Source organism: Megalopta genalis, chromosome 3 (assembly GCF_051020955.1).
Source record: "Megalopta genalis isolate 19385.01 chromosome 3, iyMegGena1_principal, whole genome shotgun sequence".
Taxonomy (NCBI): Eukaryota; Metazoa; Arthropoda; class Insecta; order Hymenoptera; family Halictidae; genus Megalopta; species Megalopta genalis.
In genome coordinates, this window is record NC_135015.1 from 15,365,785 (window position 1) to 15,380,938 (window position 15,154).

The 15,154-nt window shown below is 41.3% G+C and overlaps 1 protein-coding gene across 2 annotated transcripts in view; it reads right to left on the bottom strand.

Annotated features, from left to right (window-relative positions):
• Window positions 1-15,154, bottom strand: part of LOC117229429 (cell adhesion molecule Dscam2) — a 353,961-nt gene that overhangs the window by 59,486 nt on the left and 279,321 nt on the right. For both annotated transcript variants that reach the window (XM_033485864.2, XM_033485865.2), the window contains exon 12: window positions 8,893-9,012. In XM_033485864.2, the coding sequence (XP_033341755.2) occupies window positions 8,893-9,012 (120 nt within the window). The remainder of the gene's footprint in view (window positions 1-8,892; window positions 9,013-15,154) is intronic.

The following is a 15,154-nucleotide window of genomic DNA, read 5'->3' on the forward strand; positions in this document are numbered from 1 at the left end:
CCGTTAATTTTTCCTTCCAGCCAATATTTTAGAGCTCGCTGAAGGTATCCCGGGCAGAAGCGATCCACCACGAAATCGGAACTCGCCAAGAAGAAAAAAGCACGCCGTCACCGTGGCAGCGAGCGAATTCCGCTCTCGAGCGGTGCAATATAATGTTCGCGATCAACGAACCGATGAAACTAATTATGCCGTCGCTTCATCGAGGGGAACGGCTTATTTCAGGTTGAATGAGACCAGCGAATACGTCTGATCAGCGGAATTTCCGATGGCTCCGACCGCGGTCACCCCACACTGAACCACCCCCCGCCCCGTCCCCCTTCATCACGGGGTTAAATACGCCCGATAGGTGTAACTTAATGAAAACGACGAGCACCGCGATCGACCCGGAAGTCGTCGCGAGTTATTGGGCTCCTTCAGTGGAATCCGGGGGTGAAGAACAATGAACGAAATGTATCGAGGATCATGAAAATTCATGGCGCTACGATCCGAAACGTCTCTCTCGGGTTATTTGATTTTCATACAGAAAGAGTCAGATTTCGTTTCGATTTAGGAGCAATGAATAATGGTACGGTAAATTCTCCCTAATTCTCGTCTCCTAAATCTTCACTGAATTCTCTAAGAACTTGGGAAAGAGGAGTTACGATTATTCGAGCCTCGTTTTTATAGTTACCGATTGTCAATAATTATACAAACGAGCTGCAAGGCTCTTCTCTTCCCAAATTGTCCATTGTTGTGCGCAATCTGCACATTTTGCTGAATCTGCTATTTTGTGGATCGTATAGAAAATCTTTGTCGTGAGTCTAACTCGTTACATGCTCAAGTTATATCGAAAAAGTGGTCGTATAAATACGAAATAAAGAATAAAAATCTGTTTAGATTTAGTTCTATTGATTTTACGTTGAATGTGACAAATACGTGGAACAATTTTCATTTAATTTGATTGAATTCTAAGCTTCATATTAAATTGGAATGTAACAGAAATGTGAAATGATATTTGTTCCATTTGATTTCGTTTCAAACAGGATCTTTTTTGTTATCATTAAACGTGACAAAAATGTGAAACAATTCTTCTTTCGTTCAATTTCGCTTCAAACTTCGATTATAAATTTACCGCGACAAAATTTCTAAATTGCGTTTCAAATTACACTTCAAATTTGCTTGTAAATTGTCATGTAATAAATTGCCGTTTTAAACGAGACTTCAAATATGATGTGCTAAAAACGTGAAACAATTTCTGTGTAATTCGATTCACTTCGAAATTCGTTCGTTAATTTTCTATCAAACAAGTGTAGAACAATTCGCGTTTAACTTGATCTAATTTAGCCTTCTCGCTTGAAACATGGCGTGACAAAAATGTGTCCAATCATCGGATTTCCCGATGCCTGCGACCGCGATCGACCCGGAAGTCGCCGCTGGTTATTGTGCTCCTTGAGCGGAATCCGCGGGCGAAGAACAATGGGCGATATGTATCGAGGATCGTGAAAATTCATCGGTGGAACGATCGGTGATCGCTCGCGGAGGTTACGGAGCGCGTCGTAATAATCTGTGGAGAGCGAATGCCTCGAATTAGAACGGTGCTCGGGATAATCTGCCGTCGATTACCAGCTCCGATACACGGCCGATCGATTCGCCACCGTGAATTGCGAATTGTTCGGAATCGAATTTCAGACTTTTCCGTCGCCGCGCCGCGCCGTGGAATTTTCGGGCCGCATTCGCCGGCTGGTTCGCGGCCGGCATGGAAAAGGGACAAGCTGATCTCGCCAATTAAATAAGACCGAAAGAGCCGTCGAGGGTCGCGGAGGGGGGAGGGGGCTTTGACAATGAGCGAATAAGGCACTCGGAGAGCTTCCCCGGGTAAAATCGGCCGGAAAGGAGCCGCGTTCCGCTTGCTCGGAACGAGCAAGGACTACTAATAAGGATCAGCGGGCAGCAGTTGCCTCCGTGAAATCGACGGAGGCTGCCTCGACGGAGTCTGTCAAAGCGGAATGCATCGGATCTCGCTTATTAAAGCGGTGCCGGCCTGTGACAGGAAATAATAATTTGCTTCTTTAAGGAGACGGAATTCGCAGATGCGACGATCATAGATTTGAGAGACACCCCCGGGACGACGCACGTCGTATTTTGGAACTCCGAACGAAAATCATAACTTCTGAACTAATCGTTTTTCGACCGAACACTGCTAATACTTTTTTAACGAGAGTACGTAAATCCATCGATCGATGCTAACGAAATTATATATAGTTCCATGAAAAAAGATTAAACCGACTAGGATTCTTTATTGAATAGAAATATTTTTGCCAATTTTCACTATCGCGATTTTTCGTCTACTTATTACTGTGTAACTTTTGCTCGATATATTTTTGTTTTTATCGGTGCGGTAGAAATTCTCAACAAATTTGGAGTACATAGACGTTCCAGTGGAAATAATAATTTGCTTCTTTAAGGAGACGGAATTCGCAGATGCGACGATCATAGATTTGAGAGACACCCCCGGGACGACGCACGTCGTATTTTGGAACACCGGACGAAAATCATAACTTCTAAACTAATCGTTTTTCGACCGGACACTGCTAATACTTTTTTAACGAGAGTGCGTAAATCCATCGATCGATGCTAACGAAATTATATAGTTCCATGAAAAAAGATTAAACCGACTAGGATTCTTTATTGGATACAAATATTTTTGCCAATTTTCACTATCGCGATTTTTCGTCTACTTGTTACTGTGTAACTTTTGCTCGATATATTTTTGTTTTTATCGGTGCGGTAGAAATTCTCAACAAATTTGGAGTACATGGACGTTCGAGTGGAAATAATAATTTGCTTCTTTAAGGAGATGGAATTCGCAGATGCGATGATCATAGATTTGAGAGACACCCCCGGGACGACGCACGTCGTATTTTGGAACACCGGACGAAAATCATAACTTCTGAACTAATCGTTTTTCGACCGGACACTGCTAATACTTTTTTAACGAGAGTGCGTAAATCCATCGATCGATGCTAACGAAATTATATAGTTTCATGAAAAAAGATTAAACCGACTAGGATTCTTTATTGAATAGAAATATTTTTGCCAATTTTCACTATCGCGATTTTTCGTCTACTTGTTACTGTGTAACTTTTGCTCGATATATTTTTGTTTTTATCAGTGCGGTAGAAATTCTCAACAAATTTGGAGTACACAGACGTTCCAGTGAAAAATAATAACTTCGTTATTTCGAAGAGAAAACAATTTACTCAGAATTTGTGCTTTATTTTGTTTTCAAGCAATCAAATATTAGATATAGTTTGTATATATAAAATGAATATAAAAATTGTAAGAAATGTAAAATATGTGAAAAGTTTATACAATGTACAAGCAAATGAATTATATACTGAATTATTATACTGTTACATGATTCAATGCATCACGGTAGATACAGTTTATATTATTGTAATTATTATTCTTGTAATTAATTGTTTTACACCGTTTGCAAAATTGCTTCGCGATCAATCGCGATCAAAATTGTAATACGCCATCCCAAAGATCAATAAAATCGTTCATTTCGTAACGAATAGTGCATAAATAACAATGACACGAATTAAGTCCGTGTTTCGACGATTTTAGTCCGCTGTGCACCGGTGCATAAAATTATTACACCTGGGCTTGCACAGGGCTTACACAGAAGTGCGAGTGCTCCGTTTAATTGCTTCGCAGAATTTGAATGAATATCGTGAGAAACTCTCAATTGGAACAAAAGCGATAAAGGAGTAAGACGTGCAAACAAAGCACTCGGAAAGAACATTTGAGATTATTTAATAGTAGCAACGAATGCAATCGAATTTGGACCGCCGTCAACGGGACAAAGATTCACAACACAGTCGGCGATTTTTACCAACAAATTCTGATTAACGAACTATAAGCAGAACAGAGAGAATAATTACATCTCAATTCACCGGGGAAAGTAGGACACGACAGAATCACAGAGAACCATTTATTCAAGAAGACAGAACTTATTAATGTTATTTCTGTCAATGTCTAAACAAGAACGAATGGATTCGAACAATTAAAGGCTTTACTCTTGTTTCGCGCAATTGACGGAAAACAATTTATATTTTTCACGCGAAGTTTTGTTCGCATGTTGGACACAGTCTGATGCGTTTCCAGTACGAAAATATTTTGTAACTTAAAATTATATTGTAATAAATACCGTTAAATTGTAATAAATTAATTCTATAATATAATATAATAATATAGTATATATATACATAATATAATATAATATTAATTATTTATATTATATAATATAATAATATAATATATATAATATAATATATTAATTAATTATAATATAAATAAATTATATTATAATAAATATCGTTAAAAAATTGCTTCATCGGATAATCGAGCCAGTGCAAAGCGAAGAAAAATTTATACATTATTCATTCGTTCGTTTGCATTAAACGGTTTCAACGGTCCTGTTTAATTAGATCCTGTTCTAGAAAATAAATAAAATACAACGTTCTCGGCAATTGTCGCAGTGTTTTTTTTATTTCGACCAGAAGTTTCCGTTTCGGTCGGCGATGCCCGACAGCAAATGAAACGGAGGTTAATTCGCGGATAGAGCGTAATCGATAGGGACGGTAAACTCGTCAGGGAAGGGCGAATAAACTAGCTCCATCTAATCGTCGCTTTAACCGTAGATTATGCTAGCCCGGGCGCACTGTCCGGGCAACATAAAGTGGATTTATGCACGGCGAAGGGAGAAAAATGAGGTGGTGGCTGAGAAATGTTATGGGAATGGCCACTCGGTGTTCTTGAGCAGCCATTTTATCTCCTTTTCAGCGGAGGAAATTTTCTTTAATAAATTGACTGTTAAAGTCCGCGACGAGAAAAATGTTCGCATCGACCTGCAATATTTCTCCGGCTGTCCGCGTTATTATCAAACTTTCACGAAGCAAACGTTCTTCTCTTTCTTTTTTTTTGTTTGTTCTTGCACCGCGAGAGGGGGGGAACGCGTAAATAAACGTTGACATTTTTGTCGAACTGATACGCGCGTGCACGGACACTCGTCATTCGAAAAGTGCGTCGGTGCACCGGTCACCTCGGAACGCAAAACAAACACGTTTCACTCGACACACGTCGATAACCGTTATTACACGACACCCGCCGCGACCCGTCGTCTACGTAAATATTAAATTATGCTCCGAAAGTTTCCGCGACTTCGCGTCGCGACACGGCGGAGTTCGACTCTTGCGAAATAACTTCGTTGGATATCCCGAATTCGCTTTTTTTTGTGTACACACCCGCGGACCACTTTTGTGTGTAGAGGCTGATTGCCAGATTGAAGATGCCTGGGCAAATTTACATTTTTGTCGCGAAAGCAGGGTTAACACGTTCCGTGCCGAGCTTTTTTTACTCGAATCTTCACACTTTGATATTTTACTAAAACTTGATGTATTACGTGCAATTATTAATTCTCGTACACATAACAACGTAACAAAAACTTATCAACGCCCATTCTTGCGGTGGAAATTGATTCTTCGGTTCTAAATTTCTTGTAAACAATTTGTTCAGTTCACTAAGTAAACATGCAAGCGTGTACCATCGATGGTACACGTGGCACGGAACGTGTTAATTGGGGTTCCCAAGTGTTAGGGTTTATGAGAGTCACAATGAGACCTTTGTTCTGATTTCTTAACAAGAGTGTTAGGGATTCCCCATCTGGGCTTCACGGCGGGGGCCAGACACATAGGTCCTTGATGGCTAGGGGGGTGGGCCTGTCACCCCGTGGCAGAAATGTTAGTTTTCGAGCCGCGTAAAACTCATGGGCCCCGTCGACAGTTTTATGGTGGTCCTCCGTAAAGGACTTATCCCTGATTTACGACCAGGCCGTTAGCGGAGTTGGGACTTGGGCCACTCGGCGTGATTGCTTCCAGATGTGGTAGATTTCCAAATTTTCCCTTGAGGAGGAAGCTCATCTGGAGGCGTTCGCGGTACCCTTTCCAAAGGTCCCAACCATCTTCATTCCAACCAATTAGCGTTCGTTTTTTGAGCCTGCCGTGATTGGGCAGTTTTTCCTCGCCGCCCACCCTGAAGTAAAGGTAGGGATAACCGAGGTGACCTCGTGGATGCCACACGATTATTCGACAGTCCTGATCTGTCCATCCACCCTGATCCATCGTCAGTGGATACAGAGGTCTCCCGGGAAGCCAATTGTCGCAGCGCCCGGTTAGCCAAAAAATAGAGTCTTAGTCGGCACACAAAGCGTGCAAATTACAACAAAGCTCGAACGATCGCAAGATCAACCACGAGCATTAACACCAAGTATTACCAAGTCGCAGTAGACGTGTACAAATCCACGGTAACCGGGCAACATTACCGACTCTATCTCGCATCCCTTTTGTTGGCAGGACCGACATAGTCGTTCGCAAATCGATCTCTCACCGAGAATAAAGTCCCTTGACGCACAACGTTGAAATTTTGCTGCAACGTTCTAAATTGCTCGTTTGCCGTACGGTGCACGCTCCTTTTGTTGCCGCGACTTTCAAATAATGAGCTGCATATTGTTGCACAGGTTCTGACCGGCGGATTCACCGCGTATTTTCCATTGTTGCAGGACTAGGCTAACTGCAAATGGCTAGCCATGATTGCGCACTTATGACTAGACCGCGTAACTTTATGCAAGATAAATATCGTCGGAATGAGTTATAAGGAGCAGAGATTATGTAGCAATGTATTCGTTCTTTCGAGACGTTTGTTAATCGATTCGGCAGAATGTAAGAATATTTTGAAATTCGTCGCTTGATATTTTAATTAATCGTCCTTATCGTAAATGCATAAAATCTGCAGTCTACTATTACTATAATTACACATCGTATCTGCTATCTATTTACCGTGGCTCGCGAAAGTGATCGGACACCTACTAAAACGCGCATTTGTTTTATTTCTTTAACATTTTAGCCAATTGCAATTTTCACAAATAATTGTTTAGTCATTGTCTAACAAACTAGTCCTCCCAAAATCTGAAAAAATTCAGATCACTTTTGACTCCAGTTTTAACAAAATTGTACCGTTTTAGATGGTGTCCGAATACTTTTTGGACCCACTGTACGTTGCACAAAGTATTGCACTTTCACCATTTTCCTTCTGTACCGTTAGCATGATGGCTGCCCGCGTTCTCACGAAAGTGCAGGACACATTTACAGGTCCCAAGAAACGGTTAACCTTTAACTCGTGGCTGTTGTCAAACTTTACAAAGTTGTTGACAACATACATTAGGATTAGTGGTTGTATTTGCCTTGGGGCGGCGTGCCGGCAGGTTACAGAAAATGCAACAGCTTTCGAAACTTATGCAGCAAGTTAAGAACATGTTACACCGGCAGTCGGCTGTATATCATTTCCCTTGTTGGTTTCTATGATAGCAGAACTCTCTCCTACATGTACCAGTTTCATTATTTCAACATCTATTTACTTATCAGTTCTCGCCCTCCACGCGCGGGGGACGCACAAAACTGTCGAGAATCATCGTCACTGTTCAAACGAACAATTTTCGTCTCGTAAAGTTAGTAGGATGTTTTATCAAATTTTATTTGGACAGTCCAATTAATTCTGAAGCTCTGTTATTTTAAATTTTCTTTTAAAGCGATATTTAATATTTCAGGAATAAAGTACGTTTTAATCTTTGGTAGCTGGTGCGAGGCAATTTTCGACTGCTAAGTGTTAAACTACGATTTATTTCGTAACTAATTAGCACTTTCTCTTTCTTGATAATGTTCTTAATATAATAATGTTCTTATTCACACAGTTTATGTTTATTGTACGTCCTCATTTTGTCTCGTTCCTAGATTTTAATAACAGAAGAATCAAATTTTGTTTATATTTCGAAGAAATTAATAACACTCGTATTTGCTAGGTTATGCGTGAAATCATCTTCATACAGATATAAAGAGACTGATTTGCACAAAATCATATTTTTAAGTATATTGTTATCACGTTAGGTAGATTTTAGTATTTTGACATTTTGCAAATATTAAGTTACAAATTAAATTAATATTTCATTTGCAAATAATGATTAAATTTTGTATTTAATTGAAAACCCGTATTTTAATTGTACTGTATTTAAATGTCACTCGTGATCAAAATGATTAGTAATTGAATTAACTGAAAGTTTTGAATTACATAACTGAATTACAATTTAATTGAAATACAATGTAATTGAAATATTATGCAATTGAGATACAATGTAATTGAAGTACAATGTAATTCAAATACAATTTAATAGAAATACAATGTAATTGGAATACATTGTAATTGAAAAACAGTATAATTGAAATACATTGTAATTGAGATACACTGTAATTGAAATACAGTATAATTGAAATACAATGTAATTAAGATACACTGTAATTGAGATACGATATAATTGAAGTACAATGTAATTCAAATACAATTTAATTGAAATACAATGTAATTGAAATACATTGTAATTGAAATACAGTATAATTGAAATACATTGTAATTGAGATACACTGTAATTGAAATACTTTATGATTGAAATACAATGTAATTAAGATACACTGTAATTGAGATACAGTATAATTGAAGTACAATGTAATTCAAATACAATTTAATTGAAATACAATGCAATTAGGAAACATTGTAATTTCAATACAGTACAACTGAAACACAATGTAATTGAGATACATTGTAAGTGAAATACAATGTAACTGAACTATGTAATTCCGTGTAATTGAATTAGCACAGCTCTGTATGAGACAGTGAACTGGAAGGGAGCAGGATCCTCATGCCATTCGCGTTTCGCGATCCACAGAGCAACATCGAACGCATCTATCAAAACTGCGGTTAGGACGTGCCGCGGCAGGAGGTTCGAAGGAATGGTGGACTTACCGATCGGTTGTTTCCAAGTCACAGTCGGAATGGGGAATCCGTCAGCTTGACATGGTATCGAGACGCCGTGACCTACAACGGCGTTCTGGTCGATAGGCTCCACCGTCCACCGTGGCGGCACTAAAAACACAATCTAATTGGCTTAAAATCTCCGGACTTGTCGGCTCGTTTCATCGACGAGCGTTTTTCATCCGCGGCTCGGTCCCGGACGATCCCAGCCGGCGACGCCACTATCCGGATCCAGGGACGTCAATTACCACGGCATCCGACCTTCGGCCTTCGCTTGGCCCTTACTTGCTCGCGTCTTGATTCCGATCCGGATCCCGCCTTGTCCGCGAGAACGTATTCTCCCGTTGACAATGCTTCGTTTCGCCGGACGAAACGCCCGATCCTTTCGGCCGAAACGCGTGTGTCAAATTCAAAGTCGGACCCGCCTCGTCTTGGTTGAATAGGTCAGGGTTATAGACGAGAATTTCGATCGAGAAATTTCGCGAAGTCTGCTCGCGAAGTCTGCTCGCGAAGTCCGCATCAGAAATTGGGCTCCCTTTTGTGCGGACTTGGAAATTCGGACAAAAATCTTGGTCGAGCGTGAAGCGCCTTTGAAGTTCACCGCAATCGAGTTAAACGATCTCCGACGATTCCATGACAGACGTGTACGTTTAAATTCTCGATTATATTGATCTTCTTGCGTATTTGCGAACCCGAAAGTATTTGTTCGAAAACAAAATTTTCTCTTTTATTCGCGGAACGTCTCTACGGAACGAATTATAAGTTACATAATTTTTCTTAAGCTAACAGGCTCGAGATTTTCATTCAACCGGACTACAAAGTCATTGTTAACACGTTCCGTGCCACGTGTACCATCCATGGTACACGCTTGCATGTTTACTTAGTGAACTGAACAAATTGTTTACAAGAAATTTAGAACCGAAGAATCAATTTCCACCGCAAGAATGGGCGTTGATAAGTTTTTGTTACGTTGTTATGTGTACGAGAATTAATAATTGCACGTAATACATCAAGTTTTAGTAAAATATCAAAGTGTGAAGATTCGAGTAAAAAAAGCTCGGCACGGAACGTGTTAATGAATTCTATACATTTAATGAAATTCTGTAACATTCAATGGAAATAAATACGGTAATTTTCAGTGTAAAAATGTACGCTTAGAAAATCAATCATTTGCAAGATATTTTACTTTATACTTTGCTTTGCGCAACTTTCCAGCGCAACTTTGTAACATCGAAGCTAAAATATTTTCGAAGCTACAGGTGTTCGCGCGAAATTTCAGGAAACAATCTTATGGATAATACCGTGAACACTTTCCCCGACAAGATCAAATAGTTTCCACGGTTTTTTAAACGCGAGGAACAAACGGAACGAAATCGTTCCAGAAACGAAACGGTACAAATGGCGCGTCGACGGAATTATTTCTCCATAAATCTCTGTCGGCGGGAAAATCGATCAACGGGTTACACGTTTGTTGCAGTAGGTTCGCATCCGGCGTAAGTAGAAGCGACAAGCAATAGCCCGGACAGGCTGGTCGATCGTTATTTAACGGGCGAACAATCGACATCTGCGAACCCCGTGAACATTTCGTTCGAAATCGCCGACTTACTTGTATGTACCGCGTCCGTGCGGCGTCTTCTCGATTCGATCACGAATTCCACGAACGACTAATGATTTTGCATGGACGCGATCGCAGCTGCGCGGCGCGTTCTTCAATATCTGCAGCGGCAGGTTTGGAAAAACAGGGCCGAACCCGGTTGAAAATATTCGGAATATAAATCACCGCGCGGTAGAAATGAATTTTTGTCGCGCGTCTCGGCACGAGATGCCCGGACGTTGATCGCTCGAGAGACGAAGATCAATCGACGGGCTTGTCCACAGTTTGACGTCGACCGACGAGCAAGATTTTACTGTCGCGCTAATTAGCCATTGTTCTCGCGGACGACGGTCAGAACCGGAAGATCGAACGGCTGCTTCCGGCGACTGGGATCGTCGCGGCCGGCCCCGATCTCTACCATTGTTTTATACTGTCGTGTGTGTCGGCTGTGCTGCGTGTGTACGTGTCCGTGTGTGTTATACCTGTGCGCCTGGGCTGTGTTACAATGTTTTTACTGGTGTGTGGCGAAACGCATGCAATGTCCATTGGGTTCGATGTACTGCATACTTACGGGTTGCTAAGTGATATTGTGTGCGTGAAACAACAACGGGTTATTCGTGTGTGCGAACGTGTGTCTGCCTGTATTGGTGTGTGTGTTATCTGTGTGCCTGTATATGCGTGTTCTGTAAACAGTGGGCGGCACCGGCGACGGTATGCCTGTGATGGTGTTTAAACTACACTTGAATTGACGATGTCGGGTATCGGAGGGATGAAAAATATTTTATGCCCGCTCGTCGTCCGAATGAGGAGGAACTAATTACCGGTCGGGAAAATAAACTTCGAGCAGCAATTAAAATAACGAACGGAAGACTGAATGAAACCATTGAAAGTGGGAGCGAACAAGATCGTGCATTCTTAAACCGAACGGAACCGTACAAAAACGAGGAATAAGTACAGTGGAACGTGCTTTGGAAACGAAATCAAAGGCGGACGTGTATTCAATGCCTCGTGATAATACGAAATATAATGTGCGTTAATTAAACGAGAGAAAGAGAAAGAGAGAGAGAGAGAGAGAGAGAACGAAAGAAACTGGCGGGTACAAAACGAAATTCTCCGATCGATCGTTGGCAAACAAGGAGCAATATCCTCGTGCGGATCTTTGTACAACGTATACACGATTCGTGGAGGAGGTGGAGGAGGAGGAGGTGACGTGTTCCATGCGCGAATTATTCGAAAAATATAAGTAAACACAGGCAGGCAATATCATTCCAAGTAAAAAAGATTCTGAATACATAATTGGTGATTGCGTTCGATGAATGAAACACAACATCACGAACAACGCAAACCCTATCTCAAAGATTACTTGTTACTCGTGAAAGAAGAAGGCACGCAGAAAACTTCGAGGCATACCAAATTCAAATATATGTATAGAATAAAAATGTTGCTTCCAACATTCTTCCATCGTCATTCCAAGTTGCTCGTTAGAATAAGGTATATATTATTTATATATATATACATGTATATTATATATATACACACACACAGAGGTGTACATTTTTTTGTACTTAACATATATACATATATGTATATATACATTATACATATATATACCTATACATTAAATATGTAATAGACAGAAGATAAATACGTAACCATGAACGAGGGAAAAGTAAACTGATTACGAGAAACGTATGAACGAGAAAACCTTTTAACTACGCGAACGCATGCTTCTTACATCTGTCACAGACATATCGGTTGCATTGCACGAGCATATAATATTAAGTAATTCTCTCTGTTACACGAAACCGCTACAATAATAATACAATCAAATGGGTAGATATAATATAACAATGTGATATATATATACTGTCTAGCTAATGAACACGCGGCGATAAACGAAAGAGTAAAGAAGAAAGAGAAACCAAGATTCCGTACAGAACGAAAAAGGGAAACCAAGATTTACCAGTAAAAAAAAAAGAAAAAAAAACAATAGTACGTGACTAAATTCTATTTGAAGGAATCTCACACTCGGCTCACGAGGTCTACAACGAACTTTAATTTGACAAATGCTCAGATGAACGTGAAGATGTATATCCAGCGCACGCAGGGTGTCCAGAAGTTTCGCCGACCGAGCGACGCTTCCGTTGTCTTTCCGTGCCGACGCGGGAATGACAATGACGATCGTGCCGCCCGGCAAACGTCCGACGAAAACGCGTTTCGTGTCGCGGCCGTATCGCGTCGCGATAAAAATACAAGCCGACGCGACGCCGCGTCGGGAAAAGCGTCGGCCGTTCTCGATCGGATCGCGCGAACGTTCGTGCGAAAAGGCGGCCGGAATGAAAAATACAGCGCGGGCCGATCTGACGTTTCGGCGCGATTTCGCGCGACGATTTCGCCGACGGGAAACTCGTGTCCGGTTAGGCGGGAATACGCCGGTTTGCAAGGCGTGTCGGTGGTTCGCCGAAGTTTCGGGACACCTCGCGGCGAACGGCGAACGAATAGAAAAAAGAAATCGTCGTAAGAACAGAAAATTACAAACGAGAGAGAACGTAAACAGCAATGAGGGAACGAACTCTCCGGTTCACTCTACACCGCTTCTTCTTTATCTCTGCCCTGTTGTGCCTTACCGCGTCCTCGACGCACTCGCGTCGCCGATGATTAAACGTCCGCCGCGCCGGCAGATACACGTGCTGTTCCGTAAGTGAAATCGTAACGAAATAAAGAACCCGTGTGTGTCCCCGGATACAGCCGGGACCGGTTTTAATCGGCATGCATTAGAACTGAACAAAACGGTTCACGGTTCAAGCCTGCGGTCCCTAGAAACGAATCTCGTCACCCTTCGCTCGCGTGCGAAACGACACCTAGACTTCCGGTCGGCCGTATATGCTATTTTCTTTTTATATATATATATATATATATATACATACATATACATATAGGCGATATATGTACACACGGTCTATCGGGTGGTCGTGTCTTATTTTCGATCCCGTAGCCCTTTTGTCGCGATGGTGCTGTTGGCCGTGAGAAGGATCGGAGTACAAGTCGTATCGATAAACATTCCCGCGAATGCACGAACGGTTTTTCGCTCTCCCGGCATCTTCTCGCCGGGAACCACTTCCGGTCGAGCAACTCGGCCCATCCAGGTCCCACGGAATCGCTATGCGAAGCGCAATGCGGACCTCGTGGCATTCGAGGATACTGTCCACGAACGTAGTAACCTGAATTCGGTTACCTGGTATCGAATCTTCCAGGGATTTGGATCATCGGAATTGCTCGGATGACTCGGTTCGCCGGGACGATGCCCCTGGAATGATTACCGACGACAGCCATTCTTTGCCCTACTGAACCTTTTGGGCGGCAGCCATCTTTTTACCGGACATCTGTGCAGCTGTGCTCGGCGCGCTGTGTGCTCGTGCACCATTCAACGATTAACCCCCTGCCGTTTCATTACGGGTACAATGATTACAATTTCTTCGATTCTAATCATTTCTTCGAAGCGAAAGAGTCTCTATTCTTATTTCAATGCTTAAATATTGATGGCAAGAGAACAGAATTTTTTCCGAATTCAATGCGCGGTGAACATTCATGATTGACAGGTTATTATTGGAAATCTCTGTCACCAGTCAGGCTCGTTAAAGTAAGCCAAGGGGTTAATGTTAGTCGCGTCGTGCTGTTATTAAATTAGCTTCGCAAATTTCATTAAAATATTTCACGTGGTTAACGTTATCTCAATGCAGCGACGACGACTTTACAGCTGCCAATCGATATTTGATACGATACTGTGTATTTTTGAAAATATGTACATTTTTTTAATTATTTCATATCTTGAGAATAGTGAGAAAAATAAGTTTTTCGTGCTACTTTATTTTAGAATTTTTGCAGAATTTTCTATTGTAGAATGTTTTGTCTCATAGGTATAAAAAGAAGAGAATATTCAAGAAGAAATTTACTTCTACATATTGAGATTGTAAAGACACATTTGTACGAAATTAATTTAATGTTACTTGTTCGTTTTTGTTATTCGTTATTTTGTTATTCGGGTAAAATAAAATAGTTGCTTCGAGCGCTGCACGAACCTAATGTTAGGGTCTGCTAAAAGTTGAACTTCCTATTTTAACAAACATTCCACTTCCAAGCTTTAAATTATTCCGTTCATCTGAAACGTACACCCTACAGATGAATTTTAACGCAACGTAAAAATACCTGGAATCGAAATCGGTAAATCTCTGCTTCTCACGAATCTCCAAAGGACCAAAAACCATTATTTATAGCTCGCGGTATTTACAATCGTGCGCGACAATTCATCGAGTAAATAATAGAAACTCGAGTCGCTTCTATTATGCCAAAATCTTTCGAAAAATGAGCGAATCACATTAGCACCGTGTACCTCGCTGGGACCAAAAGAAACCTACTTTCGTTCAGCCCGAAAACCATCGCTGGGCGACTTGCGATTTTCGAGCAATAACATTTCGACGCCGAGGGTTTGCGGCCGCTGTTTGCTCGCCATTTTCCTCGATAAAAGACGCGGACGACAAAAGACAAAGGCAAACAGAAAATTCTCGATAAAAGCCGGGGGTTGCTCGTAAACCTGTTGCGGCAAGCAAAGATGGCGGTCGCTGATGAACGCGAGGAAGACCCCGAAGGTGTGCTCCTTTC